Source organism: Diabrotica virgifera, chromosome 4 (assembly GCF_917563875.1).
Source record: "Diabrotica virgifera virgifera chromosome 4, PGI_DIABVI_V3a".
NCBI lineage: Eukaryota > Metazoa > Arthropoda > Insecta > Coleoptera > Chrysomelidae > Diabrotica > Diabrotica virgifera.
In genome coordinates, this window is record NC_065446.1 from 35,967,712 (window position 1) to 35,988,592 (window position 20,881).

Genomic DNA, 20,881 nt, shown 5'->3' on the forward strand with positions numbered 1-20,881 from the left:
TTTCTGCTTCTTTTTTTTATAAGAGCTATTTTTCATACATACTTTTTTTATAAGAGCTATTATTATAATATATCTAATATAACTAAACCTTAATATAAATTAAACAAATTTCTTTTCTTAAATTTTAATTTATTCTCTATATTATAAAGTATTCATTGATAAAATGAATTATTTAAATTAAATCATTATCCCACAAAAAAAGAATTAATAAAAAAGAAGAAGAAGAAAGTTATAGGTTATAAAGTTGATTTGTTTACGTTTATATAAATAATTTTGTAAATTAAGTTTTAAGTTAAAATATATTAGTAAGAATGCCTGTAGATATAAAAGAACTTACTGAAGGATGGCTGGAACTGGAAAGTGATCCTGGTCTTTTTACGCTACTTTTAGAAGACTTTGGCGTGAAAGGAGTTCAAGTTGAAGAAATATATGATCTTAACAAACCTTTAGATAGTCCTGTATATGGCTTTATTTTTCTATTTAGATGGGTTGAAGAACGCCGGTCACGACGCAAGGTCGTGGAACAAAATGAAACGTTCGTTAAAGATGAAGATATTGTAAATAATATATTTTTTGCTCAGCAGATGGTACCTAACAGTTGTGCCACCCATGCACTGATTTCAATTTTGTTAAATTGTCCAACTATACACTTGGGAGAGACTTTAACCAGATTGAAAGCACATACACAAGGAATGAGTCCAGACAATAAAGGGTGGGCAATTGGAAACACCCCTGAATTAGCTTGTGCACATAATTCACATGCCATGCCACAGGCTAAAAGAAGGCTAGAAAAAGGTAGTGGGGTATCAACTGGTAGATTTACAGGTGAAGCATTTCATTTTGTAAGCTTTGTTCCTATTGGTGGTAGACTTTTTGAATTGGATGGATTAAAACCATTTCCGATAGACCATGGGCCATGTAACGATATGGAATGGACTGACAAGTTTCGTAGTGTCATTACCGATAGACTAGGAATTACAGCTGATGAATATAACGAAATTAGATTTAACTTGATGGCTGTTGTGCCTGACAGAAGATTAGCTATTCAACATAAGTTAAAAATGTTAAGAACTAATAAGCAAATAGTTTTAGATGCATTGCAACATTTAGTTAAAATCAAAGATAAAGGAGGCGGTACTAAGTTAGAAAATCAAGGAGAGCATGTCAAGATTTCAATATCTAACAGTGCTGAAGAGGTAAATATACAATTCAAACATAAATTATGAAGTATTAAGTATTGAATGAAATTATGATATTGTCAGATTTCTTTAACACATTCACGGACACTACTGCGTATTCCAGACACTTACTCCATATGAAATTTTACTTCTATTTTTCAACTATTTTGATCATCATAATGTGATGTAATGTTTATTTACGGACTTGCCGTTTTTACAAATCAACTTAAATTTTTACAAATCCACTTAAATTTAACTAAACTATTAAAGCACAATGTGATTACATAAAAAGGTATTTTCGCTCTTATACTTAATAGTACTTAGTGATAAATGAAAAAAATCATTACTATTAAATTTGTTTGCATTTCTACACATTTTCTGTAAGGGTTTATTTACAGTATAAGTTCGATTATGAAATTCTAAATAAAATAAGTCTTCAGATCTGGTGTCTCTACAGGGAGTATGGAAGTAAACCTTTTCCAAAAGAGCACTAGCATGAATGCCTCCTCCTATTAATTTATATATAAATGCTACATCTAGCAATATTCGCCTTTCTTCAAGAGTAGGCAATTCAAGTAAAGATTGTAAAACAATGTATTCAATTTCATTTGCATACAGGTATTCTCAATTTAAAAGTAAATCTTAAAAACTTTCTCTGTACTCTTTGTAATAGATCTTTGTAGCAGTTATAATGCAGAGACCAAATATTGCTACCATATTCCAAAACCGATCTAATAAGGGAACAGTAGATATTTTTGAGACAATAAATATTATATCAAATTCAGAGAGACTATGTTTCATGAAACCTAAAAGTTTCATGGATCTATTAAAAACGTAAGAAAAGTGGTCCCTGAAGCTTAATGTAGGGTCAAAAATTACCCCAAGATCCTTAAATGTTGTGATTACCTCCAAAATATTCGGTCCAATATGGTATTCAAATGAAATCGGATGTTTGTTTCTAAAAAATCGCATTACCTTACATTTATTTATTGTTGTTCTGAAGCTATTTTCTTGTGGCATTTTTACAATTTTAACTATTTAGAATGGGAAATAAGCCACAATATTATTAAAAAATGATTTTTTATTAACGTTTCGACGCCCAAATCGGGTGCCGTTGTCAAAATACAAAATACTATTAATATAAACAAAAATGTTGTTGCTTAGTAAAAAAATTCTTCTAATAATTTATTTAATTTGACTCATTTATATCGGCAATTCAGATACATATGATACATTTTAAAGTAGAAGACTTTAAAATGATATTGCCAATATTTATGAGTTGCGTTCCTGGGACGACTTTACTGAAAGATAGTTCATTCGATTACATGAAATCAACCCCAACTCAAGAATATCCGTCACAAAAAAAATTATGTATGGGCCTAGCGTGTGTCAAAATTTTAGGAAATTGGAAACTTTCTACGAGAAACTGGCACACTGTCAAAATTCTATCAAATTCTTAAAACGATGTAGAGATAACAACTTAATACCGAAGGGCTTGAGGTTACGGCCAGCATACTCAAGCAGAAGACTCCAAAATATTCTACATAGAGCCAGTTTGTCAATGATCCGGGAAAGGTTACAATTTCACAGGTCAAATTTATTTTTTATTGAACAAGACATCGTAAGTATTAAAGATTTGCTTTTCGGAATGATATCAAATTCTGATTTTGATCGAATTATTTTTAGTTTACACATAATTTATCAAAATTCATATCAGAAACAAAGAAATATACATTTAAATAAATTTAATATTCTTTTAGAACAAAATAGTATACATACTTTTGATAACCTAAATAGAAATAATGACATATTAGCGACAGTTGTCAATCTATCAAATAGACAGTTAAATGCAACGGAGAATTTGGTATTGTCAAAGGGTTTAAACTATGCTGTTACTCATCCATCTATTCCAAAATTAGACATAATTAGTTCAGTGGAAAAAATATCACAGTGTTTACCAACTCATGAAAAAGAACAGTATAGGGTACTATGTAAACTTGAATTGGAAAAGACAAATCAAATTGAACAGAACATCAGTAAAGAGGAAATTAAGCTTTAAAAACTTTAAAAAATGATGACTCCATAACGATCCTACCAGCGGATAAAGGAAATGCAACTGTAATAATGGATAAAATACAATACGAGGACAAAATTACAGATCTAATTACAAATGGACCTTATACCAAATTAACGAAGGATCCAACGAAAACACTGGAAAACAAAATCTATAGAACTTTATTCAAGTTTAAAAATGATCTAACATACTATCAACGAAAATTAATTACACCTCATTACAGTAAGTCACCACATTTTTATGGAGTACCGAAAATTCATAAAGCGAACATACCACTTAGACCCATTTGTAGTACCATCAGTTCTCCTTGTAGTGAACTATCAAAATTTTTATTAAACATTATAAAACCATTTGCTAATAATGATGACACATTTATAAAAAATACAAAACATTTTGTAAACAAATTATCAACTATTGAGTTTAATCCAAATAATATTTTAGTAAGTTTTGACATAAACAGTTTATTTACAAATGTGCCATTAGATAAAACTTTAAACATAATCAAAACGAAATTAGAGAATGATGATACATTGACAACTAGGACAAAACTAAATGTATCAGCTATAATGGAGTTATTGACATTATGTACTAATAATACCTATTTTCAACTAAATAATGAATTTTATAAACAAAATTTTGGTCTAGCAATGGGCTCCTCTTTATCTCCATTATTGGCTAATATATTTATGGAGGATTTCGAAACTAATATCATTTCTAAACAAAATTTAAAACCCACTGTATGGTGGAGATATGTAGATGATGTGTTTTCAATATGGCCTCATAGATCAGAATTGTTGGATACATTCCTGAATATTATAAACGATCAAGAAGAGACAATAAAATTTACAATGGAAAAGGAATATAATAACACCCTGCCTTTCCTCGATGTTTTAGTCTTAAAGAAGGATACTGGATATGAGACTCAAGTGTATAGAAAACCAACACATACCAACAGATATCTCAATTACAAATCAAATCACAACATCAACGTTAAAAAGGGAATCATAAAATCCTTATATGATAGAGCCAAAATTACTTGTTCTAACGAAAATTCCTTTTTAGAAGAAAAACAATTCTTAACATCTGTTTTATTAAAAAATGATTATCCTTTATCGTTTATAAATAAGGAATTGTCAAGATTGGATCGAATGGAACAGAACAACATAGAACGGGATCCTACAACATTCACAAGAAATAATACGAGGAAAATATCAATACCATACATAAAAGGACTATCCGAGAAACTTAAAACAATAGGAAATAAATTCAACATTTCAACAACATTCAAAACAACCAACACATTGAGATCTATTCTATCTAAAACTAAACCTAACAATGAACAAGAAAGGACAAAGAATTGTATTTATAAAATACCTTGTGAATGCGAACAGTTTTATATAGGTGAAACATCAAGACCATTAAACGTTAGAATAAGTGAACATCAATCTTATATTAAAAATAGAGAATTTGATAGATCTCAAATATGTCAACACGCATGGGATAATGAACATAGAGTTCAGTGGAGAGATTCAAGTATAGTCCTGAAAGAAACAGATAGTAAAAAGAGAAAAATCAAAGAAGCGGCTCTAATTATGCTAAACGAAACCAATTGTGTCGCAAATTCCTCGGTGGAATTCAGTAGGATGTGGATACCCATACTGAAAGAGGAAGTCAATAGAAAGAAAATACCACAATTAGTAAGTCAATAGTCGAGTTAGTACATATTTTATATTTTAGTATTACTTATATACCCATGTATTATTGATATTATTTATAATTTAAACAAAATTATAGTAAAGTCAGAATTTGGTATTAATTTTGAGAGTAAATTAAATGTAAGACCAAATACTTACGATGTCGGGATAGTATCACGAGGTTTTTCCTGGTTTTCTCTCGTGATTTACTATGAGATCTCTAACGCGAGAATTTTAATGTCACCGTTGCATGTGGTTGTCTTTTTAAAGACAGATCACATGCTATGATTTTTTTTGTGACGGATATTCTTGAGTTGGGGTTGATTTCATGTAATCGAATGAACTATCTTTCAGTAAAGTCGTCCCAGGAACGCAACTCATAAATATTGGCAATATCATTTTAAAGTCTTCTACTTTAAAATGTATCATATGTATCTGAATTGCCGATATAAATGAGTCAAATTAAATAAATTATTAGAAGAATTTTTTTACTAAGCAACAACATTTTTGTTTATATTAATAGTATTTTGTATTTTGACAACGGCACCCGATTTGGGCGTCGAAACGTTAATAAAAAATCATTTTTTAATAATATTGTGGCTTATTTCCCATTCTAAATAGTTAAAACATTTATTTATGTTCAAATTCAAAGCATTTAAGTTACACCAATCCAATAATCTACTTAAATCATTCTGTAATAAACTACAGTCATTGGAATATTTTAGGACTCTATAAATTTTTAGGTCATCAGCATAGAAAAGAATATTACTATGATAATAACAATTTTTTATATCATTTACAAAACAATTAAAAAGCAGAGGAGATAAATGTCCACCTTGTGGAACACCAGAGGTTACATTGTTAGTAGATGACAAAAATTGGTTAATTTTTACAACTTAAGTTCTATCTGTGAGATAGCTCTCCATCCAGCCTAATAATCTTCCATGTAAACCAGCATTATAAAGTTTAGAGATTAGGACAGTATGATTAACTCTATCGAATGCCTTCGAAAAGCCAGTATAAATGACATCAACCTGGTCATACCCTTCAAGAGCATCCAACAAAAATTCTTGTAAAACTAAAGGATTGGTAGTAGTAGAATGTCCTGGAATAAAACCATGTTGGTCGGGCAGTAAAGTAGGATTCAATAATGGACCAAGTTTTGCAGCTACAATCCCTTCAAAAGATTTAGCAAAAACTGAAATTTTAGATATAGCTCGGTAGTTTTCAATATTTTCTCCACCTTTATTACCACCAATATTACCACCTTTATGGACTGGGGTAATATAACTTCTCTTCCATATCCCTGGAAAGACACCTGAGCCCAATGACAAACTAAATATTTTTTATAAAATATAACTCAGAATAAATCTACAATTAAATATGAACAGAGGGGATATATTATCAGGTCCAGAACTTGCTTTTAGATCAATCTTAGTTATAAATTCAAATACATCTAATACAGTAATATCACAAATTTCAACACAAAGACTATTATCAGAGTTTACAGCAAGATAATCTGTATTACTAGTAACATAGGTTGAATTAAAAAATTTACTAAACAAATTTGCTATATTTTGGGAATTATCATCAATGGCATTATAACTTTTCATGAGTCTTTGCCACATTTACTATTGTCTTCCATGTTTGTCAGTCCTGTACCACTGCTTCCCATTGTCTCACTCCCATTTTCTCCAGATCTTCTCTGACTGCATATTTCCATCATATTCTAGGCCGTTCTACAGACCTTCTCCCATCTGGCCTTTCCCAAAACACACTGTTTATAAGGCAGTTGTCGTTACTACATATCACATGCACATGCCCTGCCAATCGGAGTCTATTGGCCTTTATGTATCTGACTAGATTTTCCTTTCCGAAGAGAGACTAACTCGTAATTGTATCGGTGTCTCCATTCATTTGTCAAGCTGTCTCTACAAGGGCCTTACATTACTCTAAGAATTTTACGTACCCACATCAGCAATTTATTTACTTCTCTTTTTGTTAATGTTCATGTTTCGCTTTATATGTGACTGCTGGTGGTATTATGGTCTTATATATTATACGGATTTTTTCACCTTCTGAGAGAAGTTTTGACCTCATTAGATGATGCAGTGCAAAGAACTTTATTATTTTGATGATTGGGCTATATGTTTGGCAATCTCTGTTGTCTTTCCGCTAGATATAGTGTTTTTCTGCTTTTTTTTTAATGAGTAGAAACATTTACAGCCTGCAGGTTACATGAATGGAAGATGTATAATAAGTTATGTCTTATAGTACATCATTAGAGTAATAGTATGTTATAAATGTGAAACATGGGATAACAGAAACACAAAAAGAAACTTTTTGAACGGTTTGGCAAGACAAATTATTTTTTCCCCATCTCCAAGAAATCCATTTATGGGATATGAAGATTGAGATATAATTGTAACCTATACCAACTTAATGGCTTTGTATAGTGATGATGACAAACTGTTAAGAAGAGTTCTAGATTCTAGATGGTAAAATGCAAGACAGAATACTAGAAGGAATGCCACATAAAAGATGGAAGAGTGAATTGGCAGCAGATGTGCACAGTTTGCTAAATGATAGAACTTGGATACTATTTGGACTGTAGCGCCATTGGAAGAAGAAGAAAAAGACTATAATGAAAAATGTTTTGAGGATAATATACAAATTTAGCAACTATATATAAAGTTCAAACATGTGTTCAATACAACGGATAGACATGAACATGTGGAGAAGTAGCCTACTAGATAGAATGGAAGAATATTCTGAAGCAGGCCAGAACTCAGAGTTGTGGTGCCAAGTGAAGGAGAATAGTTAAGACTATAAAAGCACACCCAGATTTTAATTTATTTTATATTGTATGCCTCCATTCCTTATTTTTATTGATTATAATTTTTAGCAATGTACTGAGGTATCTAAAGAAGGCCATTCTGAAGATGACTCAAAAAATGTCAAACCTGAAATAGTATCTGCAACCAGTAAAGTAACTCTATGTCCCCTAGATTATGCAACACCTTTAACAATTCAAACTTCTCCAGCTCCTAGTACTTCAGGCACTGACACTCCTTCAGATATTGGATCAGCTTTTAACTCTCCAACACAAACTTGGAATTGGGCTAATTCTTCAGGAGGACAAAATAGTCCCACATCCAAAGATTTAAAAAGGTTTGTTGTACTAAGAATGGCAGAACAGGAAGATAAGGAGAGAACTAGTAAGTATATTATGTTTAGTAGAGTTTAGATAGGAATCTAGTTTGTGAATTCTTAACAAATTTTATTTTAAATCTGCATGAAACAATCAGTAAGTTACATAAAGATCACAACTTGCTGACCACACATTGACTCTATTGCAGCTGGATGGACCCTATAGTGTATATATGTCATGAAACGACAAAACAACAAATAATCTTAATTTTAAACTTGGAAATCAAAAATGAATAACCATTTTCAATTTCGTTGCAACACGAAACTACAGCCGCATCATTATTCCAATTCAATCAGAGAGTGCAGCAAGCACCTCTAACGGTTTCGAAACTTATTAGTCTCTCATCAGGAGGCACATATGCTGCTCTCTCTGACCCAACTAGGACAAACCCCTGCATGCAGTCACGGATTGCAACGAACGAAATGGCAGGGATGCCCTAACGGCAACTGCTAACAAAAAACTAAGTTTTCAATCTAATAGCACATGAAAGAACATCCAAAAATGTTACTCTACATCCTACCAGATTGAAAACAATGGAAAACTTCTCTGATAACACCTCCGAGGCTTCTACAATTTCCAAGCCATAACGGATGCTGAGACTAAGGAAGATGAGGGAATTTTACAATTTATAATTCACGTCCCATCTGCTCAGCGCGTAAAGTTCCAACGAGAATGTTTCCCTTCGTACTCCAATCAGTAAACATGTAAATCAAAAATATATAACCATTTTCAATTTCGTTGCAACACGAAACTACAGTCGCATCATTATTCCAGTTCAATCAGAGAGTGCAGCAAGCACCTCTACCGGTTTCGAAACTTATTAGTCTCCCATCAGGAGGCACATATGCTGCTCTCTCTGACCCAACTAGGACATAATAATAATAATAATAGTATTACTATCAAATAAACATTTACATATATTTAAATAACTATAACTTAAAAACGAAAAATCAACTAATTCTTAAAATACAATTTTTTTAACCTACTTTTGAAGACTAACATTTGGTGAATCTTTTATGCTAGATGGTAGACTGTTATATATTCTTAGTCCTTCAACAAAAAGAGTTTTTTCCATGGCACTTGTATTGAACCTTTCAATATGATAATTATCAAATCTTAAATTATACTGACCTAACAAAAGTGATCTTTTAATGACATAATTATTGAAGTATTGAGGAGCTTGCTTGTTAATAATTTTAAATATTAACACCAAACATGACTCAGTAATAAGCTGATTAACATCTAAAAAATTTAATGTTTCCAGCATAAAGTTTATAGAGGTATACTTGCTACATCCAAGGACAATTCTCATAGCTTTATTTTGAAGCAACTGCAAACGATATACCTGTTCATTTGAACATGAAATAAACAGTGACATACAATAATTAAAATGCGGAAATATTATTGTATTATACACAACCTTCCTAGACCATCGGGAAAGCCCTTTAGATATTCTAGAGAAGTGACCGATTTTTTTACCAATTTTTTTACACAGAAAATTTATATGTTTGGTAAAATTTAACTGTGGATCAAATAAAATTCCAAGATATTTAATTTCATCTACATAACTTATTATATCTTCACCTATTTTAATACTAAAATTTCCTTGATTAAATTTAGAACAATTTATCTTAGTACCCAAAATCATACACTTAGTTTTTTGAGCATTTAGTTTCAATTTATTTGCCATCAACCAATTGTTAAGAATATCTAATTCATCATTTATTGTTTGAACTAAATTATTAAAATCTTGTCCAGAGACAGAAATTAATGTATCATCTGCAAACAGATTTACAAATGAATTTTTAAAATAGAGATGTAGATCATTTATATATAAAATAAATAATAATGGTCCAAGAACGATTCCTTGGGGAACTCCATATATAGTACCTATTTCGTCTGAAATATTATTATTTACTTTAGTTTTTTGACATCTACCGTTTAGATAATTTTCTAGCCATTTGAACACAACTCCAGTTATTCCATAATTTTTGCATTTCGTTAATAACATCTGCCTGTCTATTGTTTCAAAAGCCCTTTTTAAATCTACAAAGACACTAATTACTATTTTACCGTCATCTATATCTTTCTTTCATGTGTTACATACTAACTGGCATGCAGTTTCAGTAGAGTGCCTACATCTAAAACCAGATTGATTTACAAACAGCCTTTGTAACCTTTTATCTGGTATTCAGCTTCAATAATATCATTAGTTATGTGAGTTTCCGTTACAACTACAAGAACCGGTTGAAAATCTGTTAATAACTGTTTTTACTCACAAAAATGGGTTGTTAGACCTTCTATATTAACACATAAGATTAAACCATTTGGATTTGAATTGTTCTGATGACTTACCGGTAGTTGCTAGATGTATTTCGTTCTGGCTTTTGCTTGGTCACATGCTCGCTTGTAAGACACGCATGTCTTATCGAAGACCGAATGATTAAATTTTATTCCAAGGATTTTTAAAACTTCGTGCGCATACTTACAGTTTGTACACTTTTTTTCATCTTCCTTACACTCACTGCTCTTGTGTGGACCAGCACATTCTGCACACACAATATGGGGCACTGTACAGTGTTCGGCTTTATGGTTAAAGCACCAACACTTAAAAAACACTGTAACACGTTAATATGTTCGTACACACGACAACTTTCCCAACCAATGAAGATCTTCTGTTTATTAATTAAGTGCTTAAACACATCTGCAGAAGTTCCAACAATAACACTATAATAATTTTTATTTTTAGGGACGTATTTTTTAATAATTTTTATCTCGTTGGTCGACATCGATTCTAAGAAATTTTGTTTTTTAATATTATTTAAAAACACGGTTTCATCAACCAGTTCATTTTGTTTAACCCCCGTAATTAGAATTTTTGGGTTTACCATTTGTGGCGTTTCAATATCATATTTCTCCGAATAATTCATTAACGGCGGCATGTTGAAGTTTTTGCAATGATTCTTTATCTTCACATTCAATTAGTAATCTACCTTGGCTGACTGGTTTAATTTTAGAGACTGCTACAGAAATATCTGCCGGTTTAATTTTTTGTGCCACTTCATTTTTAGTTTCTTTACTGGTTTGATTAATTTTAGGTTTTATTATCAACGATGACTGCCCTCTTGATACTACAGCTGAATAGGATGCTTTTTTCTTCTGGTCACTATCAACTTTTACAGCTTCCATCACTCTTTTGGTATCTTCTATTAATGATTCAGTTTTTGACTCTACACTTTTTATATAACTTATTATTTTAATTCTTTCTTCCAACCTAATGACACAAACATCACAAAACCAGAAAACATTAGGAGAGTCATTAACAGCTTTAATTACTGCGTCCTTAACTGTAACACAATGATAATGATACAAATTTTCGCAGAGTTTACATTTAATTCGTTTTGTATTAACAATAAAATTGTCATTACAATGAGTACATGTACTCGCCATGACGACTAACGACCGACTTAAAATTGATCTCCCCTCCGAGGACAAACCCCGGCATTTCGTTCGTTGCAATCCGTGACTGCACGCCGGGGTTTGTCCTAGTTGGGTCAGAGAGAGCAGTATATGTGCCTCCTGATGAGAGACTAATAAGTTTCGAAACCGGTAGAGATGCTTGCTGCACTCTCTGATTGAACTGGAATAATGATGCGGCTGTAGTTTCGTGTTGCAACGAAATTGAAAATGGTTATTCATTTTTGATTTACATGTTTATTCCCATTGGAGTACCAAGGGAACCATTCTCGTTGGGACTTTACCGTGCTGAGCAGATGGGACGTGAATTATAAATTGTAAAATTCCCTCATCTTCCTTAGTCGCAGCATCTGTTATGGCTTGCAAATTGTAGAAGCCTCGGAGGTGTTACCAGAGAAGGTTCTCATTGTTTTCAATCTGGTAGGATGTAGAGTAACATTTTTGGATGTTCTTTTATGTGCTATTAGATTGAAAACTTAGTTTTTTTTAAACTTGGAGTTTATTCCGAACAAAAATAGTAAATAGCATTAAGTTCACTGTGTATGGTACAAATTAGAAAAACAAGGATGGAAGTCACGTTTTTTTTTTAGGAATTGTATAAATATGCGTCCTCTAGTGGACTTGCTCTGCGTTATTTTGTCACAGAGATTTAATCTCCACTAGAATTAACTTCACAAGAAGAAGAGAGCCTCTAGTGTCAGAACTTGGAGGCAAGCTGTGTGCGACTGTTAATCTTTGAGGTAGATAAAATACAAGAGACCAATAGACCAGGGCGCATCTGTAAAAATATTGGTACATTTGGACGTTGAGAGGTGACTCAAATTTTTTTGCAGAAATTGCTTGAAAATAAATCAAATAATAATATTTGAGTTATCCTCCCTCTCAAAAAGGTCCGGAACATTGTTTAAATAATCAAAATATCAAAAAATTAAGGAAAAATTCTATTTTTTTCTTGGTTTTTTGATTATAACTTTAAAAGTATTCATTTCCGAGAAAAGTTGTACTGAAATAAAAGTTGCGTAATTAAATTTCCTTCAATATAGAATTGGTTAAAAATTTAAAAAATAGTCATCCTTGTTGCAAAATAGCAATAATTGTGAAAAAAACATACAAAAACAAGTATTCGCATTTTACGTTTTTCAACCATTTATGCTACACTTACGACCTTCATATTTCACGCTGAAAAACTTTATGATACAGTAAAACAATACTGTAAATTTCATTAAGATCGATTCAATAAATTTTGCAAAATAAATTTTGCAATCCAGCTTTCGTAAAAGAAATTCATTTTTTCAAAATGTTACAGGACTGAAAATAAAGCAGATAGCAAGTTGAAATTTTTTTTGCATATAGAAGTGTACTGTACCTTTCATTTGCAATTTTGCCAAATTAAAATCGATTAACACCACGGCGTCAGGAATTTTTTTAAATAAACAATAATTATTGGTGCTACGCGCAGGACAGCGGGTAGTTTGCTCTGATTGGGCATTCCAATGACCTTTGATAATGATTGATAAATTTTAATTTTTATTACATTTCGATATAAATAAATACATTTGTTTATTGCAAAATAAAAACACATACTCTATCCTTTGAAATAACACTTTTATTCGCAAAAACTTTCTTTGTTCATATATTTTAACTTAAATAATAAAAGTTTATTATTTTTAAACATATGCAATTGTTTAAACAATATTTCACAAACAATAATAAAATTGGTTTGATTTTTGTGGAATTAAAATATTAAAATACAACAAAATATAGAATAAGATAATAAAATATTAGATAAAGATTGGAAGAAATTTTGGTGGAAATCAACTTGTGTGAATCGAACACCGCTGTCCTGCGCGTAGCACCAAAAATTATTGTTTATTTAAAAAAATTTCTGACGCCGTGGTAATTAATCGATTTTAATTTTGAAAATTGCAAATGAAAGGTACAGTACATTTCTATAAGCGAAAAAAATTTCAACTTGCTATCTGCTTTATTTTCAGTCCTGTAACATTTTGAAAAAATGAATTTTTTTTGCGAAAGCTGGATTGCAAAATGTATTGAACCGATCCTAATGAAATTTACAGTATTGTTTTACTGTATCATAAAGTTTTTCTGGGTGAAATATGAAGGTCCTAAGGGTAGCGTAAATGGTTGAAAAACGTAAAATGCAAATACTTGTTTTTGTATGGTTTTTTCGCAATTATTGCTATTTTGCAACTAGGGTGACTATTTTTTAAATTTTTACCAATTCTATATTGTAGGAAATTTAATTACGCAACTTTTATGTCAATACAACTTTTCTCGGAAATGAATACTTTTAAAGTTATAATCAAAAAACCAAGAGAAAAATCGAATTTTTCCTTCAATTTTTGACATTTTGATTATTTAAACAATGTTCCGGATCATTTTGAGTGAGAGGATAACTCAAATATTATTATCTGATTTATTTTCAAGCAATTTCTGCAAAAAAATTTGAGTCACCTCTCAACGTCCATCTCAAAACAGATGCGCCCTGGACTACAAGGCGCTATTTGACTTGTAGAGCCACCGGAAGGAGGGAGAAAGCGTTATTTCGCATGTTGTTTTGGAACCGTGAAATGTCAATTGAATAATAAACTTTTATTTTAGTTTCCAGATCAAATTCTGACAATCCTGAACGAAAATCAAGTGGAGGTCATGCTAGAGTACACACTAGTGATGGAGATCCAGTTGTAGCTGAAAAAAAGAACCAAGAATTGTTAGAACCTCATACATTTGCCCCAAAAGATCTTCTAGCATTATTACGAAACTTAGAAAATGAAATTTGTGTATGTGAAATGAGTCTAAAGGATGAAAATGATAAGCAGAATAAATATAAGGTATGTGCTATAGCATAAAATTTTTCTTCATCATCAGTAAATAAATTTCTTAAAATTTTTCATTATAATAATAATAATAATATTAATAATAATATTTATTGTTAGAAAAAACTTTGTGTTATCTTAAACTATTATCTTAAACTATTGTGTTATTTATTGTGAAAAAGTGCGCGCCTGGATGGGTAAACCTCTGCACGTGCGACATCCCAATGAGGTCAGCCAAGATTATGTCGACAATATAGCGTCGAACTACTGGTTGACATCAGGAAAGATGTTCCCTGAATCGGAGGGTTCGTTACTGGCCATTCAGGATCAGGTTATACCAACCAGAAATTACCTGAAATATATCATCAAAGACCCTCAGGTTCAAAACGACAGATGCCGATATGGATGTCAAGCCCAAGAAACCATCCAACATCTTACAGGGGACTGCCAGGCATTTGCTGCAACTGAATACAAGGAACGGCATGATGCAGTGGGAAAAATCCTTCATCAAGAGATAGCTATCAAGCTGGGACTTCTTTAAACAGACCATCTCCCGTATTATCAATACGTCCCTGAGAGTATGCTTGAGGATGGCAACTACAAGCTATACTGGGACCGCACTGTGCTCACAGACCAAACAGTGGCACATAATAGACCAGATCTCATACTAGTTAATAAATTAACAAGACAAACAACACTAATTGATGTGGCGATACCTAACAACAATAATCTACGTAGTAAATTTACTGAAAAGATCGCCAAATACAGAGATCTAGAAATTCAAATACGAAGGCAATGGAGAATGGAAAGTACCCAGACGATACCGATTATTATTTCTACTACTGGAGTCATTCCGAAGACCCTCCTCGAAAGCATAAAAAAGCTGGGTCTGAATGAACATCTTTATAAGACCATGCAGAAAGCTGTACTACTCGCGACGGCCAGATGCGTACGAAAATTTCTGGGAGATACACCTGCATTCCAAGTCACCTAGGGCTCGATAACACGGAAAGAGTCCCAGTGGTGTGTTGTGTGACAGAAAAATTCCAATGAAACTGAAGGGAAAATTCTATAAAACAACCATAAGACCGGCTATGATGCACGGAACTGAATGTTGGGCAGTGAAAAGGAAAGAGGAACAACGAATGCATGTGGCGGAAATGAGAATGCTTAGATGGATGAGTGGAGTGACAAAGAAGTATAAAATTAGAAATGAGTATATTAGGGGAAGTCTAGGTGTGGCACCAATTGATGCCAAAATGAGAGAGCATAGGTTAAGATGGTTTGGTCATGTTCAACGTCGAGACGTTAATCACCCAATACGAAGAATAGCTGAAGTGCAGATTCCTGGAAGGAGTAGGAGAGGAAGACCAAAGAAGACCTGGGGGGAGACGATAAGGCAGGACATGTTGGTAAAGGGGATTAACATTGATATGACCCAAGATAGAATTGTGTGGAGAAATGCAATTAGGGAAGCCGACCCCGCATAGGGATAAGGCAAAGAGAATGATGATGATGTTGTTCTACAAAAAGTATTCGACCAAAAAAAATTTTAGACTCCTAGTCCCATCCATCTTCTTCTTCACGTGCCATATCAGAATTATCCGACGTTGGCGATCACCATTGCGAAGGCTTCTCGGTCTTCTTCATGGAATAATTGTCCTGCATTTGATATCTGAGTCCATTCACGAATGTTTTTTAACCAAGAAACTTGTTTTCTTCCTACACCTCTACGGCCCTCTATTGTGCCTTTAAGGATCAGTTGTAATATTTTATATGGACTTCCCCTCACTATATGTCCCAGATAAGACATTTTTCGATGTTTAACAGTCTTTAGCAGTTCTCTATCTTTGTTGACCTTCCTTAGTACTTCTTCATTAGTTTTTCTTGCTGTCCAGGGTATCTTCAGCATCCGTCTATGAATCCACATTTCCAATGCTTCAATTCTGTTCATGATCTTTACTTTTAGCGTCCACACTTCTGCACTATACAAAAGTTCGGACCAAACATAGCACTTGACATTCTTTGTCTTAGTTCTAAACAGATGATTATTGCAAAGAAATGACTTCATTTTCATAAAAGTAGTTTTAGTCATTGCTATTCTACGTATTATTTCTATGTCTGGATCTAGTTGGTCCGTTATCACAGTTCCCAAATATATCATTTTGTGAACTTTCTCAACTTGGACTCCGTTTAATTGAAGCTTTGCATCGGGATGTGGGTCACGACTAAACACTAAAAATTTGTTTTTGTTTGAGTTTATTTTAATGCCCATTTCCTCTCCTACCTCGTGAATACGATCAAGCAGAATTTGGAGACCTTCAATATTATCTGACAGAATTACTGTATCGTCTGCATATCTTATCACATTAAGTAGTTCTCCTGATTTTTATTCCATATGGCTGTCTCTCAAGTGCCTTTTTAAATAACTGGTCCGAGTAAACATTAAACAATGTTGGTGACAAAATTCAACCTTGTCTGACTCCTCGTTGTATGGAGATTTCGTCGGTGTAGTTATCTCCAATTTTGACCGTAGCAGTTTGATTCCAGTACAAATTTTTAATGACACGAATATCTTTGTCATCTATTCCGATATTTTTCAGTATTTGCATTAATTTTACATGCTGTACTTTATCGAATGCCTTTTCGAAGTCCACGAAACATGCAAATACATCTTTTCTTTGATCACGGCATTTTTGTAATATGATGTTAAGCGCAAAAAGTGCCTACCTGGTACCCATAGCATTTCTAAAACCAAATTGGGTATCTTCGAGATCTTCTTCGCATTTGCGTCTAATTCTGTTGTGAAGTATTCTTCATCCATAGTCCCATCCCTAGCCCACCAAAACTTAAAACGAGTTTTTTCGTTTTTTGGCGTTATCTTCGGTTCAAATTATTGTAGAAACTTCTATTTTCTTTCGTTTTGTAGAGTTTTGATTTCCCAAAACACAGTTGTTTTTGCAAAATTTTAGGCGCAAAATCCATTTTTTTTTTAATTTCGATATGTATAATGGTAAAGGGACAGAACAGCAAACGTGAGCTTTTTCAGCTGATCATAAGAATCACTACTATTCCAAGCGTTGAATATGATCATGTATTTCTTCTTGCATTCCAGGTCATTCAAAGCAGACCACTTGTGTTGTGAACAAGTTCACATTTTTTCTTGTCCAATATTTCCAATTCAAAACAAAGACGTTTAAATTTATAGCGCCATACCTCATTGTTTTTTAAATCCAGCAATTGTACTACAAAGCTACCAATGCCAATTTCAAAAGGAGAAAATTTCAACTCAGTTACCGTAGCATTAAAAGGATTTTTGACAAACGCTAAAGTTTGCAAGTTTGGTAAAAGCTAATGTATCAGAATCAGATGTAATTTTTTTCCTGCCAAGTTTTTTTTAAATGAAAACAGTATTGTGGTTGCCGTGGATATTTGTGACAGAGCCGCACTTAAGGAGCCAAAGATCCACATGCCGCTCTGGAGTAGCACTTTGCCGACTACTCTAGTGCAACACATATATTTGGTCTTTTGAACATTTATATTTAGTCCCTTTCTCTATGCAGATGCTCTTAACGACCGAAATGCTCAGTCAGAGATTCTGTGAACCTACCTATGATGTCCTGATTTGTTAAAAAAAAGTCAAGTCTTAGTTAAAAGAATTATATCATAAATTAGTTTTATTTCAGGTAGATGACAGTCGAAGAACTCATAATTATGATGAATTTATTTGCACGTTTTTATCTATGCTTGCTGAGCAGGGAAAACTTGCAGATTTAGTGGAGCAAAATCTCGTATTGCCAAAAAGACCTAACAACTCCACACCAGTGCCTAAGCCACCTAAAAAGAAAAAAGATGGAGGAAAGAGAAAGAAAAAAGGACGCTCAAAAGTTAAAAAACGAAGATAAAATGATAGTTTATGTGTAGATGTTTATATAATGGTAGGGGAGCAAAGTATGCTAAATGTGCAGTCACTCGAGCGCTTTGGGGACCTATTGGGTTGTGAAGAGTAGGTCTTAAAATCAAAAAAAGTTAAGTAAAGTTTTCCATTTTAGTGGGCGCTTGTCATTTTTTTATTTAATTTTCCATTTCCAACAAGCGTTTTTTCCGATTATAACGCCATCTATCCATAATTCGAAAAAATGTTTCGAATAAAAGTTACTTATTTTTACGTAAGGAATCCAAATCTGCAATAAAAAATGAGGGCTCCTATTTAAGATTTTAAAGTAAACCCCCACCCCACCTCCGTGGGGGGTCTTGTTTGATGCCATTCGATAGATTTTTCAAAAATATTGAATAAGTGTATTTTACAGTTTTTCGATCTGATGTTCATTTCACGACGAAATATCGCGGGATTCGTAATAAAAATATTTAATTTCCCCCCCCCCCCCCTCTCCTTGAGAACTCGTGTTTGGTATCATTCGATAGATTTTAAAAAATTATTGAGCACATATTTTTTAGTTTTTCGATCTGTCATTCATTTCGCGAAATATTCGCTTTTTTCTCGTGAAATTTTGGGACTCACCCATTTCCTTACGCCCGGTTCAAATAGTCAAATTTTTGAAATATACACTCTTTTGCATGCACTTAACTTACCTTATCTTAATCTGACAATTTCGAGTTTTTTTTAAGGATAGATTTTTTCGGCCCCCCTTAACGAACTCCCCTGTGGTAAGAGCCAATATATGGTAGAGGTACATCTGCAGGGTACCAGGTTTCTCCCCATATGCTAATCTGACGCGCTCGAGTAACTGCAAAATCCCCGCTTGGGCTCCCCTACCATAAGTACTTGAACTCATACTAAGCATACATGACATTATATATATATAATTTTATTTTTTTATTGTGTTTTATTTAAATTATGGTCCATACCAAACTAAACATGTGTTGAAGTGTGCGATTTTAGTCGTAGACGGAAAATTCACGGAAAATAATTCACTGAATCATAGAATTCACCGAAAACAATTTCACCGAAACACAGTTTACCAAAAGCACAATTCACCGAAATTATATGAACAAATTAGTATAAAATTAATTTATTTTAAAATATTATTATCAGGGATAACATAATAATTAGAAATGATTTCAAATTTTGTTTGCTTCTATAGTGGAATAGATTTAGATTTATTTTATTTCACTACGTTACACATACAGGGTTGCGAAAAAGTCTGGCAACACAGTAATTTCTCGGAAACCGCTAGAACGATTTTTATATATTTTGGTGGGTAAGGGTTTTCAAATGCGGCCGATATTATAGTGGTAATTACATTGTTGTCAAATCTTCCGTTTTTCTGGAAATCTAATTAACTTTCTTATTTCAAATGGAACACCCTGTATATTTTTTGCGTTTTAAAATCCTTAAGACTTACTTATTATTTTTCATGTCATATTCCCTATACCTATATGCCATAATATCGGAGTTATTGCTACATTTATTAAAAAAAAATTAACAATATATAAAAAACAATTTTTTCTGCCCGGGTAGACATTATTTTAGGTTCTTTGGATCATTGGGAACAAAAAAGGTTTTTTAATTTTCCTCTAAAGTTAATCGTTTCCGAGTTATAAATAATTTAAAACTGAAAAAAATGGAAAAATGACGATTTTCTAGGTTCAAAAACACAAGTAAAAAATATTATTTTTGAAACTACGAAGTGCCTAAATTCAGGTTCAAAGCTTATTTTATCAGTTACCGATAAGCAATTTTGTCATATTTTATTTTAAAACATAATATGTGAAAACGGGCGATCGGGGGCTGCATTAACAACTAAAAAACAATATTTTACAATAAAATAAGACCAAATTGCTTATCGGTATCGGATAAAATAAGCTTTGAGCTTGACTTTAGGCACTCGTAGTTTCAAAAATAAAATTTTTTGCTTGTGTTTTTGAACCTAGAAAATCATAATTTTTCCAGTTTTTTCAGTTTTAAATTGTTTATGACTCGGAAACGATTAACTTTAGAGGAAAATTAAAAAAGACCTTTTTTGTTCCCAATGATCCAAAGAGCCTAAAATAATGTCTACCCGGGCCGAAAAATTGATTTTTATAATTTGTTAAAAAGTTTTTTTTTAATAAATGTAGCAATAACTCCGAAATTATGGCATTTAGGTATAGGGAATATTACATGAAAAATAATCAGTATTTCTTATGGATTTTAAAACACAAAAAATATACAGGGTGTTCCATTTGAAATAAGAAAGTTCATTAGATTTTTAGAAAAACGGAAGATTTGACAACAATGTAATTACAACTGTAATATCGGCTGCATTAGAAGACCACTACCCACCAAAATTTATAAAAATCGTTCTAGAAGTTTCCGAGAAATTACCGTGTTGTGTGTGTGTGAGAGATCCTGGCATCAGACAAAATCTATTTGCCACAAAACATGTAAATTCTTAATTACATTAAAT

The 20,881-nt window shown here is 32.4% G+C and overlaps 1 protein-coding gene across 1 annotated transcript; it reads left to right on the forward strand.

Moving 5' to 3' along the window:
- Positions 1-231: 231 nt before the first annotated feature.
- LOC126882989 (ubiquitin carboxyl-terminal hydrolase calypso) lies at positions 232-19,308 on the forward strand. Its single transcript, XM_050648139.1, has 4 exons — positions 232-1,196; positions 7,852-8,164; positions 14,257-14,486; positions 18,158-19,308. The coding sequence occupies exons 1-4, from the start codon at positions 312-314 to the stop codon at positions 18,374-18,376; spliced, it is 1,647 nt and encodes a 548-aa protein (XP_050504096.1). The 5' UTR covers positions 232-311; the 3' UTR covers positions 18,377-19,308.
- The last annotated feature ends 1,573 nt before the right edge of the window (positions 19,309-20,881 follow it).